This window comes from Megalobrama amblycephala, linkage group LG9 (genome assembly GCF_018812025.1).
Source record: "Megalobrama amblycephala isolate DHTTF-2021 linkage group LG9, ASM1881202v1, whole genome shotgun sequence".
In the NCBI taxonomy this organism is placed as follows: Eukaryota; Metazoa; Chordata; class Actinopteri; order Cypriniformes; family Xenocyprididae; genus Megalobrama; species Megalobrama amblycephala.
Window position 1 is genome coordinate 30680587 of NC_063052.1, and position 17794 is coordinate 30698380.

At 35.1% G+C, this 17794-nt stretch overlaps 2 protein-coding genes and 1 long non-coding RNA gene across 6 annotated transcripts; 2 read left to right on the forward strand and 1 right to left on the reverse strand.

Annotated features, from left to right (window-relative positions):
* The first annotated feature begins 4353 nt into the window (after window positions 1–4353).
* Window positions 4354–9345, forward strand: cd74a (CD74 molecule, major histocompatibility complex, class II invariant chain a). The gene is made up of 7 exons (XM_048202746.1): window positions 4354–4588; window positions 6490–6659; window positions 6880–6992; window positions 7094–7145; window positions 8332–8415; window positions 8500–8697; window positions 8961–9345. Exons 1-7 carry the CDS (start codon window positions 4512–4514, stop codon window positions 8963–8965), a joined length of 699 nt encoding a protein of 232 aa, XP_048058703.1. The 5' UTR covers window positions 4354–4511; the 3' UTR covers window positions 8966–9345.
* Window positions 9346–13900: 4555 nt separating this feature from the next.
* Window positions 13901–16487, forward strand: si:dkey-201i24.3 (probable cyclin-dependent serine/threonine-protein kinase DDB_G0278487). 4 transcript variants are annotated; one of them, XR_007186289.1, is made up of 6 exons: window positions 13901–14039; window positions 14161–14260; window positions 15049–15219; window positions 15529–15636; window positions 15742–16014; window positions 16136–16247. XR_007186289.1 is itself a non-coding variant. In XM_048200972.1 (6 exons), the coding sequence occupies exons 2-6, from the start codon at window positions 14168–14170 to the stop codon at window positions 16304–16306; spliced, it is 711 nt and encodes a 236-aa protein (XP_048056929.1). In that variant the 5' UTR covers window positions 13902–14039; window positions 14161–14167; the 3' UTR covers window positions 16307–16487. The 4 variants fall into 4 exon arrangements, 3 of the variants coding, with proteins under 3 accessions (XP_048056929.1, XP_048056931.1, XP_048056930.1); XM_048200972.1 differs by having other exon boundaries at window positions 13902–14039; window positions 15742–15909; window positions 16136–16487; XM_048200974.1 differs by having other exon boundaries at window positions 13902–14039; window positions 15086–15219; window positions 15742–15909; window positions 16136–16487.
* On the reverse strand, window positions 15425–16180 carry LOC125274604. Its single transcript, XR_007186290.1, has 2 exons — window positions 15971–16180; window positions 15425–15846 (listed from the first exon to the last, which is right to left on the reverse strand). It is a non-coding gene; the product is annotated as an uncharacterized LOC125274604 (long non-coding RNA).
* Window positions 16488–17794: the final 1307 nt, after the last annotated feature.

The window sequence follows — 17794 nt, forward strand, 5'->3', positions numbered from 1 at the left end:
CTCTCGTCCAACCCCTCCAGAAACAGAGCGTTTAAACACGCATCTGGCCAATCCGTCAAATAAGCCAGCTCAACAATCTCCTTCACATACCTCTCCAGCGAACGTCCTTCCTGCAGGAGCCCAACGAGGCGATCAGCAGCAGAGATGGGCGTGGGAGGTGCAGGAGGAGCAGACATCTCAGAAATGACAAATAGCCCCATACTGGTTGCTCAGCGGTATTGGTCCGGTCTTCTGTTACGTAACACAGGAGGTCGGAGACACAGTAAAGTTTACGATGTTTATTGAGACAACCAGAACAGTAGCAGGTAAGTAGTTACGATGAAGTTTCCAAACAGAGCATATATCAAGACAGTAATACTTGACTTGATCTTCACACCAGGTTCAATGGAAGCAGAGGGACGTGGATCCAGACAGAGAATATATCAAGACTGGAACACTGAACTTGATCTTCACACCAGATTCAACGATGACTAAGGAGACTAGGAACAGCGACTGCACATAGACACTCACGAATGACTGGAGAACGTGGAGGATCCAGGAGACACACTGGCGACAGGGAAGGAGTCCATAAGGTAAGCATTCAGGTTAGTATGCATTAACGAGACCGGACAATGACTGAGTGACTGTGAGTGTGCTTTATAGTGCTGTTGATTACGCTGGTGATGAGTGTCAGGTGCGTGTAATCAGCACTCTGGAAAGGGAGCGTGACGTGATTGGCTGGGTGCAGAGCCTGGTGATTCTGTGACAATTCTCATGTTACGCAGCACGTTTGATCTTCAGCGAGAACCAATGACGTTCATTCTTGTGTTACTTACGCAAGAGGTTTGTTCTAGTGCATGAAGCAGGTTCGGTTGAGCTTCTGTTTATGTTCGCTGATCAATGTTTATATGTGGATAAAAGCCTAAATTCAGTCTGTTCATCATATAAAGCGATTAAGTCTCTTCAGAAAATTTGAACTAAACCGCTCAATTCATGTGGATTAGTTTTATGATCTCTTTATGAGCTTTCTGAAGTGGTAGTTGCGTCTATGGAGGGACAGAAAGCTCTTAGATTTCATTAAAATATCTTAATTTGTGTTCTGAAGGTGAATGAAAGTCTAACAGGTTTGGAACGACATGAGGTGCTATAATTAATGATAGAATATTCATTTTTGCATGAACTATCAATTTAAGGTAAGACACTACAGGCAAAAACATCGTTTTACATCAAACTTTACCGTTTTATTCATATTCTGAAGGATCCAAAATCTCATGCAAAACTCTAATGTGTAACAAAATGAAACAAGAATTTTGAACCTGGCTTTATCCAGTACTCATATTTCTGTTCTGGACTTTTTGTAAATTAGTTAATATTTAATTAGATAATACCACATTTGTATATTTAAACATACCATTTCAGAAAACTTGTAATACTAAACATTTGTCTTTACTGGAAAGGTTTGGTGATATTCATTAGTTAAAATGTTTACCCAATGTTAATGTTATGCAGACCATGTGACGCCCAGACCAAAACAAAAATATTAATATGAAATAAAATGTATAGCTAATTGACAGTGGATTGAATATATGGTTGAATGTAGCTTATCTACATTAGAGTAGTTATACTTTTTACAAGTTAATATATATCAGGACAGGGTCAGTTTAACATGTAGACTTCAGGAGCTTGAACATGCTTACTGTTACTGCCCATTAAAAATATAAAGTTCATTTTAGACAAAATGGTCACAATATCTGTGGGGTAAGTTGTCACATTGAAAACCTGCCACTAATTCAGAGTGAAACAGCTTCTGGAACATGATAAAAATGTAGGGCGGGTCTTGATTTTGTCCATGGGGAATTGATTGGATGGTTGTAGTTTGAGATGTTGCTGCAAGAGGGAGGGGAAGATATTTTGATTAAAGATTACGAGGACACGTGAATAATAAAAATAAAAAAAAGATGTGCACAAATAAAATTTATAATAAATACTGCAATATTCCATAAAAAAATAAGAATTGTGAGATTAGATTTTATGGTGATTTTAAAGTACTATAGAACTTAGAAAGGTTCTCCTTTTTAAAGGGAAGTTTATTTTTGACGTATACACTCAAGTTTGATTTCATAACATTGCAAATATAATCTTCATACCTCTGTAAATTTCTGAGACACTCCTGTTCTTCATGCAACCTATAGTGTATATATAGTCAAAGAAGTTATTTAGATGTGTTTGTCAGTAAGTAATTGGAAACTGACTGGATCAGACACTGATGAGGAAGAACAGAACAGGAAGTGACGAGGGAAAGTGCAGGCTGGTGATTCCCTTTTCTGAATATATGATGAATATATGAGGATCTGATGAAAGTGAAGGAAGGACCCTGTTTAGAGTCTTCATCACTGCGGTTATGATGCTGATAACAGTGAATGTAAAAGATATGACTGACAATTTTATATAAATCTCTGCATGACTGAAAGAGAAAGATTATTATGTGAGGGAGAATAAATGTATTTGTTTGTTTGTTTGTTTGTTTGTTTGTAAGTGTATGTTTTTACAGTTTAACAGCAGAAGTGTTTGTAACAATTACAGAACACACTTTGATTACTTTGTGTTTAAGAGCTTTTCAGTTGTCTTTAAAAGTATGAAAAGTATTACGGTTCTTCTGAATTCAGTCTCTAACTGTCTTGTGACGTCAGCAAATTTTGTTCCTCATTTATAATATATTAATAAATATGAACTGAATATGATCTCATTAATGGAAAAAAACCATCAGTAGTATGTATTTAATTATATTTTAACACAGTTGCACTGTAAAAAAAATATTTTCCTGATTTGTTATAACAACATTTTTTCTTTTGTCAAATCAACATAATTAATGTGGTTCAGATAACATAATATTTTGAGTTTCTGTTGATTAAACCAATTGCCTTCATTGTACTAACTCAAATTTTTAGTTTCAATGAACTCAAAAGGTAACTTGTTTTTAAGTTCAACCAACAATTCTTTTTTACAGTGTGGTTCTTAAACTTATTGAACTGGAAAAGTGATTTAAGAGTTAAATCAGTTCTCAATAGCTGTAAAGTTTGATTTATATTCTGATTAATCAAAAATAAAAGTGAAAGTATTGTATGCAGATGTTATTGTCTTCCTCTGAATTCCTTAAAACAAAACAATCTTCTGCAAAACTTTTGACATTTTGTTGTTTATGTTTACTGTATGTGTGTGTGTGTCCCTATATCTGACATCTCCATTTGAGAAAAAATATATTAATGAAGTAGATTTTTTTTTTTTTTTTTTGAAAAATATATATTTAAAAAATGTTTTATATTATTCATGTGTATATTGATGTATATTTCATTTGATATATGGCATATAAATGCATCAGCCATGGTCTGCTTTCCTAGTAATCCTCAAACTGAGGTTTGACTGAAATGTGTTCATAAAATAAATCAGCTTGGAAATCACTTTCAGTGATTATTTTTACCAACAGCAACAGAAAATCATTTGCAATAATGTTAGTTGTTCTTATACCGAATGCCATTTTTTGTAAGACACAACACCTCACATTTCTGATAAATACATTTTTAGTTTTAGTTTGCAGATCATACTGTCTGATTTCACTTCATGTTTGATGTTTTAGGTGGAAAGGATGTTGGATTTTGCGGACTTGATTTTTTATTTTCTCAGTTCTGTGTTTTAGGAAAAATGTTTCTGCAAAAGGATTGTTGTATGTCATAATGTTTTGTTCTGCGGTGTCCAATCAGAGAAACTGGACATGTGAATCAGTTGTATCTTGGCAGAACCTGCCCTAATTCACTCATATTTGACCATGTTTATGTTTTTATTTCACCATAAATTTTACAGCACTGCAATGACTGTTATAAAACTTGCATTACTTAACTTTACTCATTATGCATTCTGCATAAAACATTACATTATGTAAGTCTTAATGTATATATCAGTGTGCATTTAAAAAGGCTAAATATTGTATATAACAAGACGATATAAATTTCACACTTTGATGCATTCACACTTTGAATGTCACGCTTTGATGCATATATTTCACATATGGTCCTGAGTGCAAAATATCTATGCATAGCCTTTAAAGTGATTTAATTTATTAATGAGACTTACTAATGAGAGTTATTAGAAATTGTCGCCCGATATGGATTTCTCTCAGAAATATTTGATCATTATGCCCAAAAAAGGAATTAGGATCCTATAATATTTATGTTCACTGTTATGTTTTTGTGAAGCACTTTCTCATGGTCACATATTAGTTGAAGTTTCAGTCTCTCCATCAACTAATGACGCTCTTCTCATCAGCCAATCACATTTCAGATGTGAAGATGCCCGACTGGAGAACTGAATCAGGTTCAGGTTCACATCTAGAATCAGGGGCTTTCCGGCACGGACATCCTGAAAAGCGGGTTTCGGTGGTGCATAAAACATTCTGGAAGGCTCAGTGACATTCATTCGGTGTCAAAAGGAATAAACACACACACGCTCACTCACTCACACACACAGAAACACCAGTGATGGACGAGCATCAAAACGAGTCGCTTATTCAGCGCGTGCCGAGCGAAGAGACCGTGCTGAGCCGCGGACCGACACGGTAAATCATCTGCGTACTTATTTTATTTTATTTTATTTTTTTTATTGTTATTTTATGTGTTTGTTTTGTTTTGTTTTGTTTTGTTTATTTGGTTGTTTGTTTGTTTGTTTGTTGGTTGGTTGGAACATAATAAAATCATCTGTTTCAGTATAATAATTATTACATTGCATAAATGCATGAAAGAATTTTAATATAGCATTTGTGAGGACAAGAATGCATGTTTTGAAATGCTCTATGGAACTTTTTCTTGTGTGCAGAACTCCAGTATTGTGCGTGTAAATAAAACATTAATTATTTAATTTTAATTAATTATTAATTAGTGAATCATTATCTCAATAAACTCATTTTAGTACATGTCTTACTTGGGTTATTTACTGTAAAATTCCAAAAAGAGGCGAAATCAGAAAGATGGAACTGAAATTCTACCTCGATACAAGTGACGTCACGCGCGCTGCCGCTATTGATTGGTTGTTTATAATAAATACAGGACTGTTTTTCTTTATAATTTGTGATACATTGTTGTTCATCTTGATTTAGATTTAATACATAAAGATCATAAAGACTTTACATATAAATGAGCTGTTGACAAAGATTCATTATTTTCTTTTTTAATGAAATTTTATGTCTGTGTTTTAAGAGAACTCTATAATTTAGTAGCTGTATTGTTTTAATCCCCCTTTTGCCTTCACTAGTTCATTTTAAATAATACTGTGGTGTGACAAATTCATTTTTAAAACTACAAATATTCCAATCTCTCAATTAATATGACATAATACAACTGAATGTAATAATTTTACAAGAATTAAATGTTTTAATTTCAATTAGCAGTTTTAGCAGTAGTTCATTTTAGCAGTTTGTAATTTTATATATAGGCCTAATTTTAATTTATTTATATGTATATTAGTTATTTTTAAAATTATGTCTATATAGTTTTTGTTAACTTTTGTTTCAGTTTTAGGTATTTTTCATTAAGTTAAACTAAATAAAAAAATACAAAATAAAAAGTTTACGTTTGTTATATTTTATTTCAAGTAGCCTAACTAAAATATAAGTGTGTGTTTTGTTTTTGTTTTTTAATTGTTTTAATTTGAGTTCTGGCTAATTACAATAAACCTGCATTGGACATTCATGAGATGTTCTCAGTTTTCTTGAAAACCAGTCAACTTTATCTTTAGTTAAGAATTTAAACCATTACATTTACAGTCAAACCAAATATTATTCAGACATTTTTTATATATTTTTATTAGAGGGTGCAGGACACTACAGTTCATTTATGTAAGTGAGGATAGCAAAATAAAGTAAACTGTGACATATTATACCCAAAAATTATTCATTCAGTGCACTACCAGTAAAATTGATAACAATTTGCAACCAAAAATTATTCAGACACTTTGACCTGACCATGTTTTGCTGAAGTGTTCTCTGACATAATTAAGATTCATTTTTTTTGGACACAGTTTAACTCTGAGATCTTGTCACATTATATTATCATTTTTTTAAACTATAGTGAATAAACATAAATGAAATGTTCAAGGTGTCTGAATACATTTTGGTTTGACTGTATATATTCATTTAGCAGACGCTGTTATCTAAAGAAGTGACTTACGATAGAGGATTATTTAAATCATCTGAAAATAGAAGCAGGATTTGTTTTTGTGAAAAATCCCTGAATTTGAATCAAATTAATAGATAATTAACCACAAAAAAATTCCCAGGATCTCAAACAATTCAAAACAGGAACATGAATCATAGAAATATTCCAATTCACTTGAAGGGGAATACACTTTTTGTGCTGGACAGACAGTCGTGTTATCGCAGATAAACACCCACCGCGGTGACCTTCAGCGTGGAAACTCCCCTGAAGCGTTGAGACGTCTAATGGTGTTTCTGTTGTCTTGCAGGAACTCCAATGCAAAGGCACTGAAGGTGACCGGACTGACGGTCCTGGCCTGTCTTCTCCTGGCAGGTCAGGCGCTGACCGCTTACCTCGTCTGGGGTCAGAAGGAGCACATCAGTGCTCTGACAAGTGGCCAAGAGAAGCTGAAGACCGAGCTGACCCGAAAGATGTCAGGTGCGACAGAGCAGGGCTGCACGTTTAACCATCAGAAAACATCAAGCACAGATTGATTTATATGCTTTTCATTTACAGAAGTAGCCATAACATCAAATTCATGCATATTATTCAGGGCCTATAAATCCTAGTTCTCATTGAAAAAAAGGGGCTCAAACTTTTCTTAAATATTTTAATGAAAGAGTGGGACTTATATTGATTGTCATCTTTCGTCTGACAGCTGGTCCTCCAAAGGCGATGCACCTTCCCATGAACAGCATGCCGCTGCTGAAGGATTTCTCTGACGAGACCTCTGACCAGACCTCCGACAAGAAAAAGAGCAGTCCCCTTGTGGTGAGGAAACACAGCAAATCATAATGATTATGATAGTAACAGTAGTGCATGGGTTATTGTTCATTCAATTCTGAATATCTGTTCCTTATTCTGTTCTGTAGAAACTGCACCCAGTTTTCACAAACCAGAGAGAGGGCAGCGGACAACTGGACGGTACAGACACCAACATACAGAACACATAGATAAATAAATAAATAACATGAAAAACAAATTAGATATTAGAATATTTAAAAAACGTAGAAATGCTGCTTTTGCAACTAATTAAAATAAATTACGTTTAAGTTGATGTACTAAAATTACAAAAAATGTAATTAAAGCTAAATAGAAATTAATATTAAACATTAAAAATATATTATAAATTATAATTATTTATATTAATATTAACAATATTTTTAAAATAACAAAAACACAACAAAATTAATTGAAAAATATAAAAATAATAGCTAATATATAATATTTGAAAATCACCAACCTACAGAAAAGAGAGGTAGATAAATAAATGATATAAAAAAGTATAAATGTCATAAAAATATATTACATTATATATTAAATATATAAGTTAAAATGTATAAATAAAAATTTAATATTATATATGTAATTAAAAATAAATATTAGATATTAGAATATAAAAAAATGTAGAAATGCTGCTTTTGCAACTAACTGAATTCAAATTAAAGCTAAATAGAAATATTAATATTAAACATTAAAAATATATATTATAATTATATTAATATTAAAAATATTTTAAAAATAACATAAACACATAACAAAATTAATTAAACGTAAACTAAAATAAAAGCTAAAAATATAAAAATAAAAGCTAATATATAATATTTGAAAATCCCCAACCTACAGAACACGAGAGAGATAGATAAAAAATAAAATAAAAATGATAAATGTTATATAATATACATTATTTATATATTACAATATATTATTTTATTACATTATTTATAAATTAATTAAAAAAAATGTAATATATAAGCAGTATTTTCGGTAATTGAAATAAAGCTGAAATAAAATAAAATATAAATATTATATATTATGTGAAAAACAACTTTAGCTTTTGCAACTAACTGAAATAAAATGTTTAAGTTGAAGTACAGTACTAAAATTACAAAATAAAAAAATAATTGAATTAGAAATGTTGCCTGAATACATAGAAATATTAATATATTAAAAATATTTGAAAAATGACAGAAGCACATAATTTACAAAATTAATAAAACTTAAACTTAAATAAAAATGCCTAACAACACCTGTGACATCCTCAATATACTGTATCACAATCTCTTGTCCATTATTGTTGAACTAATTCTTCATGTTCTGTCATGTTCAGGTGCTAGAATGATGCATCTGCCAATGAAGAGTATGCCACTGCTGGTGGACGCAGATGAGGAGGTGAAGAGCTCACCTGAGTCAGGTGAGACACACACACTCACACACGCCTCATGCTGATGGCAGTGAGCCGTTCAGATCTCCATATGACACGCGTGTCTCTCTGCAGCTGTTGAGGTGGAGACCAAGTGTATGCTGGAGTCTCAGAAGCAGGTGAGACCCGGATTCTTCAAGCCTGAGTGTGACGCGCAGGGCAACTATCTGCCCATGCAGTGCTGGCACAGCACCGGATACTGCTGGTGCGTGGACAAAGACGGCCATGAGATTCCGGACACACGCATGCGTGGAAGACCCCAGTGTGGCTCAGGTGTGTTTTATGTATAACTGTGCTTTAGGTGCGCTAACTAAAAATGTTACCTTTGAGAAACTAGTTCATAGTACAGTTAAAGATGTACAATGAAGACTAAATCAGCACTTGCTCAAACTGCTGTTATGCTTTTATTTTAGAATGAATTATAATTTATTATAGTATTTATTGTTTTGAATTATAATAATATATGAGTAGTGTAGTGCAGTGATAATGTGTTAAAATCCCATCACTAATCTCTCTCTCTCTCTTTTTTTCTCCAGTGTAAAGTCACGTCCACAACAGGACCTTCTTCTCCACCAAAAGAGAATAACAGTTTTCTGTTCAAATCCTAATAACTGTCACTAGTTGCAGCTCCTGAAGATCAGTCCATCCATGTGGATGTAATTCAGTGGAAATAATCCAATAACCTTTCTACTTAAGATCTCTTGTGATCTGTGTTCAATATAGATAAGCATAAGTACGATATTTCTGAGAGATGTTACCGCTGGCCTAACCTTTATTCTTATAATATCTGTAGTAAGTCTTCTGTGACATTATTTCTTTTTTTAATTTTTAACCCACAGCATGTTGTTAGAAGTAGTATGAATATGAGAGTGATTACAGGAGTGTAAATAAGGCCTGAAATAAACACATGCTGTTTCCAAATGTGACTGTCTGTGATCTGTGAACGGTGAAGTTTATTGTCATTGCTTTATTTAAAGACTATTTACACTATAAAAACCATAGAAAAGCAAGAAAATGGTGTAAGAAAGAATGTTATTTATTAAACAGGAATATTTTCAGTTCTATCTGAAAGATTGTCAATGCATTAAAATAGAATATTGTATACACATAATGCATGAAAGTGGAGCTGGAGGTTATAATATAATGAATAATATTACATATGCTGTCTGAACAAACCGAATAAATCACACATGGCAATAAAATAAGACAACAAATCATTGCAATACAATAAAATAGCGTGAAAATGTATATAAAATGCTTTTCGGATCACAATAAATATATGATTTGAAACATCAGATTCAGATACATCTTTAGATATGACATCAGCATGTTGATCATTGCAAGTTGCAATAAACTCATGCAAAAATGATCATTGTGCAGAACAGCTGCATGTAGAGATGTAAATATGAACAGTTATGTGAAATATAGCTTAGGGTTTTTTTTTAAACATCCTGTCTCCACTTCCTCTTTCAGATCATTTTCACTGAATTAATAGTGCCAAATTCCCCATAGAAGAGTTCTGAATTTAAAAGGATGCATATTTTAATATGGTATAACACATAAACATGTTGCTTCATTTATCTGCATGCACCAATATTGATAGATATTAGCAGGACAGCAGGAGTATCATAAAAATGAATGGATGGATGGATAGATTAGGATGGAAACTGAAATAAAAATGATGAAAACTATATAGACATTCAAAAAAAATGACAAAATGCACAACAAAATTACTAAAACTTTAACAAATTAAAATAAAAATTTAAAATATAAAAACAAAAACATTCAAAATATACTAACAGTATACTAAAATAACACTGATTAAATACATCAGTGTGAGTCATAATCATCTGCCCACTTTTCCTAAATGTCAGTGAGATTCATTTCCTCGCTAACTTCATGCCACTTTGATTATGTCTCATTTGCAAATGCGTCATTTTAAGGAAGTCACAATATTTTTTAAATAAAAAAAATAAATTAAAAAAAATTGTAATTTCCTCCACCAGCATCACATGGTTCTGGAAGAGGGATGGCTCAAAAACCCAAATCCATCCATCCAATGTTTTCGGACTTGCTCCTCCAAAACACCCCAATGTGGCTCAATAAAATTCAGATCTGGTGACTGTGGAGGCCATGGAAGATGTTCAACTTCACTTTCATGTTCATCAAACCACTGTCACCAGTCTTGCTGTGTGTATAGTGTATTATCATCCCGATACACGGCTCCCCCTTCAGGGTACAATGTTTGAACCATAGGTGCACATGGTCCTCAGATTGGTTCGGTAGTCCTTGGCAGTGATGCACCCATCAAGCACAGTAGGGAATGCCATGATATTGGAGCCCAAACCATCACTGATCCACCGCTGAGCTTCACTCTGGGCAGCAACAGTCAGGTGTTAAGCCTCATTCGGGATTTTCCACACCGCAACTCCCACAGAAGACAGTGAAGGTGGACAATACATGTTTCACATTGTCCATAGCCCAAGCTGTTTGGCATTGGCACGAGTGACCAAAGGTTTGGCTATCTGCTATAGCTGCTATCTACTCAACCATGAATTTTGACTCTGTGGAGATCCTGACAATCAGTTTTGGTGGAAACAGGAAAGTAGAGGTGCAGTTTAATGCTGCAGTGAGTTGGGCAGCTGTGGTTATGGTTTTTGGATACAATCCAGGTTAGTACCTGGACCTTTCAGACAGGTTCCTCTTGTGTCAACAGTTTCTCCTGTTGCTCCTCCATGGTGGTATGCCGACATTATTCAGGATACCAAAGCTCTGGATACACCACAGAGACTTGCTGTCCTGGTCACAGATGAGCCAGCGAGAGAGACACCAACGATTCATCCTATTTTGATCTCTGATATGTCTCTCATTATGTTGTGTGGATTGTTAAAGGATTAGTCCACTTTTAAATACACTTTTCCTGATAAATTTACTCACCCCCATGTCATCCAAGATGTTCATGTCTTTCTCTCTTCAGTCGAAAAGAAATGAAGGTTTTTGAGGAAAACATTCCAGGATTATTTTCCTTACAGTGGATTTCAATGGCTACCAACAGATTGAAGGTCCAAATTACAGTTTCAGTGCAGCTTCAAGGGCTTTAAACGATACCAGATGAGTAATAAGGGTCTTATCTAGTGAATCGATCAGTCATTTAAAAAAAAAAATACAACCGTTTATGCTTTATAAAGAAAATATCGCCCTATTCAAGTTACTGAAAAAACGAAACTGGCGCCGCGTTCGTTCCGTAACTTGAATAGGGAAGGCGTAGAACATTCAGCGTAAGCGTTATGAAGAATGCGGAAGCGGAAAGTACGTTCAAGGCAATATTTTGTTTATAAAGCATAAACGGTTGTATTTTTTTTTCGAAAATGACCGATCGATTCGCTAGATAAGACCCTTATTACTCATCTGGTATCGTTTAAAACCCTTGAAGCTGCACTGAAACTGTAATTTTGACCTTCAATCTGTTGGTAGCCATTGAAATCCACTGTAAGGAGAATAATCCTGGAATGTTTTCCTCAAAAACCTTCATTTCTTTTCGACTGACGAAAGAAAGACATGAACATCTTGGATGACATAGGGGTGAGTAAATTTATCAGGAAAAGTGTATTTAAAAGTGAACTAATCCTTTAATTCAACCTTCACACTCTGCTCTTACTGATGCAATGTAAAATCAGTGAAGATTGCCATATACAATTGCATATGACTATCTTTGCTTAATATTATGAACAGCAGCTACGCTAATTATTCTCCATTTGCTTTTCTGTTTTACTAGTTTTGACTAGAGAGGACATCAGCTTCAGTTTGGATCCAGCCTCTTAAGAAGAGCTCAGATGACCAACACCTGTGAAGAGACGGCGCCAACTCCTGCGAGAACTTCAGAAGACGCAACATCTGGATCAAAATGCACATTCCCAAATTTCTATATATCCTAATTATTGTTAATATGTAATTGATTATTCCCAGGAGCTCATTGCTTCTACCTTCAGTTAAACTGCTAACAGTGATTGTAAATTAATTGCCTAAATTATTACATTATTTGCTAACTGCATTCTTTAAATTGTGATGTTGACATGCATTCTCTGTAAAGCTGCTTTGAAACGAAATGTATCGTGAAAAGCGCTACACAAATAAATGTGAATTGAATTGAACTGAATACAGGTGTGAATCCTCCAATACTATATTGGCCAGTGATTCAGTTTCATTGTCCAGCCCCTGTACAATATTATAAAGTCATATTATATAAATAAATATGATTGATTCACTAACGTCACTTTCTTTCATCATATCTGGTCTTGTTGTTTGAATCAGTTGGTGTTTTGATGCTTTTTAAATCAGTTCTCCTTAAATTCACACAGCTGAATTCATAGTTGAAATAATTTTTGGTGTCACTGAAATCATTAAACGAATACAGTTAAATGATTTGTTAAATGATTTGCTCAGTTCAGCCGATTTGTAGGATGCTAAAACATCTATTGCTTGTAAAAGATCTCAACCTTCCTTCTCCTTCTCAAAATATAAATGCTCAGTTTCATTTCCCTGTTTATTTCAAAGAAACATGATAAAAAAAAACATTGTGACTTCCTTAAAATGACGCATTTGCAAATGAGACATAAACAAAGTGGCATGATGTCAACGAGGAAATGAATCTCACTGACATTTGGGAAAACTGGGAAGATGATTATGACTCACACTAATGTATTTAATCAGTGTTATTTTAGTATACTCTTAGTATATTTTTAATTTATTTTTAATTTTTATTTTAATTTGTTAAAGGTGATAGAGAGGATTTTTTCGTCGAAAACGAGTGTTTACCACCGGCATTCGCTGTGTCGTGTTTTTTGGATTCATTATGTCGGACTCACCGCAGGTAACATTGCATGCGGCGCCTGTGGAGTGTGGAAAGTTACTGGAGCACGCAGCCGCGCACGTCTCTCACAAGGAACGTCACGGCAGTGATTGACAAGCCAGAGGGCCAATCGTTTACGCGATGATCGCGTAAACGATTGGCTGATGTTTTTAAGGCCCTACCTCGTGCACAGATGATGTATATTAATATTATTCCTTTCAGTGCACCTAATAAATAGTCTTTTATCAGTTAGTAAAGACAGTTTCAAGTAATATTGCAAAAATGTATAAAACAAAACATCCTCTTTAGCATCTTTAAAGTTTTAGTAATTTTGTTGTGCATTTTGTCTTTTTTTTTTTTTTTTTTTTTTTTTTTAAATATGTCTATATAGTTTTCATCATTTTTTATTTCAGTTTTAACACTAGTTATTTTAGTACATCAGAGTAAAAGAAACATGTTCCCTGGCAGCTAGGTGAAATAAAGAAATTTAATTTTATTATTTTATTTTATTTTCAACCCATATGCAACACATTTAAACCGCCCACACAGACAGGTGAAAGTGAACACTCGAGTAATGAATATTTCAAGACAGTGAAACACAACCACAACCGCACGCACACGCACACACACACACACACACACACGCACACACACACACACACACGCACACACACACACACACACACGCACACACACACACACACACACACACACACACACTGAGCTTCAGTTCAGAGCTGCTCGCCACAAGAACATGGACACATCTGTGAGTAAAAAAGTCAATCTAATCAATCAACTGCATATCTGATGGTGTTTCATGTGAAATATGGGTTTAATGCTGTTGGAGTTGATGTCTAGAGTGTGTGTGTGTGTGTGTTGTGGTGTAGGTGGCTGATGGAGGCAGAGCAGAAGAGGAGTGCGAGACAGCAGACAGGAAGAGAGATCTGCATCAACTCCTCAGACAGGAAATGGAGATGCATATTGCTGGTACGTTAAATATTGACCATAACCATAATTGAACAGTAACTCGATTTTTGGGGGGGTGAGGGAGATGCTTTCACAAATGTAATGATCCTTAAAGAAAAAAAGAAAGAAAACATTTAAAGGGATTAAAGGAAAAATAAAATAGTAAATGAACTAAAATCTGTTATAAAGTAATGCATTTTAACTATTTGCAAATAATATTTTGCATTTTATAATTTATTTTATAATATTTCATATGCCTAATATGTCTCTTGTCTCTCATTCAATTACAAATTGCACTAAATGAATTATGTGAATGACAGGCTATTTTCAATTCTTGCATGGATATTATTGGATATCAAATATTAAATGTTTAGATACATCTTACCTTACATTATTTCACGTTAAAACAGAAGCAGTGTAATTCATTATTATAGTTTTTATTCAAATGATTAATTCATTTTTAATTTATTTTCATTTTAGTAATTTTGTTAATTTTCTGAAGAGACTCGATCACTTAATATGATGAACAGATTAAATTTAGGCTTTTATTCACACATAAACATTCATCAACGCACACATCAGTTGTGGTAAACAGAAGCTCAAGCATGTTCGCTTGATGTGCGAGAACCAATGAGGTTCATGCTTTCGAGCTGTCGGAAGAGGTTTGCTCTTGCGCGTCAAACAGGTTCTGTTTATGTGCGCTGGTCAATGTTTATATGTGAATAAAAGCCTAATTAAATCTGCTCATACATAATATCAAATATTGGAGGACAATTTGGCCATATCTGATTATTGGAGGGAACTTACAGCCTTGCACTAACATGATGATGATGATGATGGTGTCAGAGGGCAGGACCAGCGTTCAGAGGAATCAGGAGAGGATGAGCCGCATCAGAGAGCTGAAGGAACAACTTCTGAAAGAGGAGATCAGATTACAGGAAACACACAGAGATTCCGACCAATCACACGCCACTAGCATGGTGAGTGACCAATCAGGAGACACTGAGGAGAAAGAAACTCAGTCCTGTGCTGATGACTGATAATATAGTCCAGCACTCGACCAGCATTAATTTTAGTTAACTAATGTTACCTTATTGTAAAGTGTAACCAAACCTCTAATAACATATTGCACAAAAACATACATAAAGCTGATGTAAAGCAGCACAGCAGGTGTTTGAATGTGTGTGTGTGTGTGTGTGTGTGTGTGTGTGTGTGTGTGTGTGTGTGTGTGCGCGTGTGCGTGCGTGTGTGTGTGTGTGTGTGTGTGTGTGAATGTGTTTGTCTCTCAGGTGGTTCATGAGAAACTCCTGGGGCGCAGAATGAGACTGAGAGAGACTCACGAGAGACTGATCGAGGATGAACTGATGAAGATGGAGAGAGAACTACAAGAGGAGCAGGTGAGAGCGGCGACACAGAAATAAAAGAAATTCTGGTTGAGTTAAACAAGAAGAGCTCAAACAGCCCGTTCTGATCACGTGACTGCGTCTCGGTCCCGTCCGCAGGTGGGTGGTGTAGAGGGGGAGATGTCGTACCTGCGCAGAGAGAGGCACATCCTGGTTCTCCAGATCGAGGCGCTGCGCAGGGAGAACCAGCAAGCTTATGCAGACCTGGAGGAACAGAACCGACAACACCAACAGGAAGTGAACGAGCTCAGAGAGGAGAGTCTACAGGTGACAACACTGGGCATTTTAGGGTTTTCAATGACTGGAAAACCAAATTAAGAAAACCAACCTGTTACAAGATGGCACATCTGTCTTCCTCCAGTTCTGACTTGGGTACTGAGCATGTGCTAAAGTTTTGTTTCAATATAGTGCCCAAGATATACAGCTGCATGTCCTTTAATATATCTTAATACTGTCATCTAGTGGCTGGTTTTTGTCGTCCATGCATCTTCAGGTGTTCAGGGCATTTCGTGAGGCTCTGGAGGAGCAGAGAAGGATGTCAGAGGGTAGGTACAGGGCTCTGCTCATAGACGCCATCCAGGACGCTGTTCACCTGTCTTCACAAAACCTGCAGCTCCAGGAGGAAATTCAGCAGCTCCGGAAAGCTCGTATTCCTACTGAATGACACAGCTGATCTAACATGGTTACCCAAGAAGTAACTGTAAAAGATCAAATCAAGTTTTTTTATGATTATAAATGGAATTCATTTCATAATTGATGAGCTTTATGCTGTTATTAATCTGAACTGAATCAACACTGAACTGACTTGAGCTGAATAATAACACTATTGTCTTTTTAGAGCTGCTTACAGCAGAATTGAAGTCTCATATTTGATGAAGTTTGCATCGTTGATTCTGTTATTTTTTTCTGTTTATTACTGTGAAGCTGCTTTGAAACAGTCTGAATTGTATAAAGTGCTATAGAAATAAAGGAGATGACATGATATTTTCAATTTAAGGACCATAGAGGGCATCAGTGAGTAAAAAAAACAAAAAAAAAACAAAAAAAAAAAAACAGGAATGCATTGTAATTATGGCCCAAAAATCCAATCGCTGTTTGGATTTAAATAGGCAAACGCTTAAGAGTCTATGATTGGATCATTATTGCAGTGATTATGTTTCAAGATAGAAGATCTTGACCAAAAACTGATGCAACTCTTGATGGAAATAACATCACTACATTTATTTCCATCAAGAGGTGCAACAATTTTTGGTCAAGATCTTGTGCTGACATAGGTGAGCACTCTGTAAAGTCTCATCCAGCACATCCCAAAGACTTTCACTGAATTTAAGGTCTGGACTCAGAGGTGACAATTCATGTCCCAAACATTCTTTCACAATTTGCGCCTGATGAATCTTGACATTGTCATCCTGGAATATGGCCATGATGTGTCTTCCTACATGGTTGTTTATGAAATGAAAAGCTACACACTCCATCAATTTGTGTTAGATGAACTGTTGCCAAACATATAACATGCTACAAACATAATAATCACTGCAATAATGATCCAGTCATAGACTCTTAAAGGTGCTAAAGAGGATCTTTTCGTTGACTGAGAACCCAAAGACTGTTAGTGAGTTTTTGAAATGAGCGCATGCGTAAGAACAACCCCCCTCCTTCACAGCTCATTTCGAGGGAACGCTTCCCAAAACTCGTGCACGAGTATTGGAACACGAGTGTTTACCACCGGCATTCGCGGTGTCGTGTTAGTGGATTCATTATGTCGGACTCACCGCAGGTAACTCATAATCTGCAGTTGTTACTCCTGTCTCCTGACAAAAACATTGCGTGCGGCGCCTGTGGAGTGTGGAAAGTTACTGGAGCGCGCAGCCGCGCTCGTCTCTCACAAGGAACGTCACGGCAGTGATTGACAAGCCAGAGGGCCAATCGTTGGCTGATGTTTTTAAGGCCCTACCTCGTGCACAGATGATGTATATTAATATTATTCCTTTCAGTGCACCTAATAAATAGTCTTTTATCAGTTAGTAAAGACAGTTTCAAGTAATATTGCAAAAATGTATAAAACAAAACATCCTCTTTAGCACCTTTAAACATTTGCCTGTTTAAATCTAAACAGTGACTTTTTTTTTTAAATGTGTAAGCTCTGTAAAAA

Bases quoted from the DNA above. Each gene is read 5' to 3' on its own strand.
- si:dkey-201i24.3 (XM_048200972.1), top strand. From the start codon at position 14,168: ATGGAGGCAGAGCAGAAGAGGAGTGCGAGACAGCAGACAGGAAGAGAG. The intron at 15,220-15,528 runs GTGAGTGACCAA...TTTGTCTCTCAG, and splicing joins AATCACACGCCACTAGCATG to GTGGTTCATGAGAAACTCCT. The intron at 15,637-15,741 runs GTGAGAGCGGCG...TCCCGTCCGCAG, and splicing joins GAGAACTACAAGAGGAGCAG to GTGGGTGGTGTAGAGGGGGA.
- cd74a (XM_048202746.1), top strand. From the start codon at position 4,512: ATGGACGAGCATCAAAACGAGTCGCTTATTCAGCGCGTGCCGAGCGAA. The intron at 4,589-6,489 runs GTAAATCATCTG...GTTGTCTTGCAG, and splicing joins CTGAGCCGCGGACCGACACG to GAACTCCAATGCAAAGGCAC. The intron at 6,660-6,879 runs GTGCGACAGAGC...TTCGTCTGACAG, and splicing joins GCTGACCCGAAAGATGTCAG to CTGGTCCTCCAAAGGCGATG.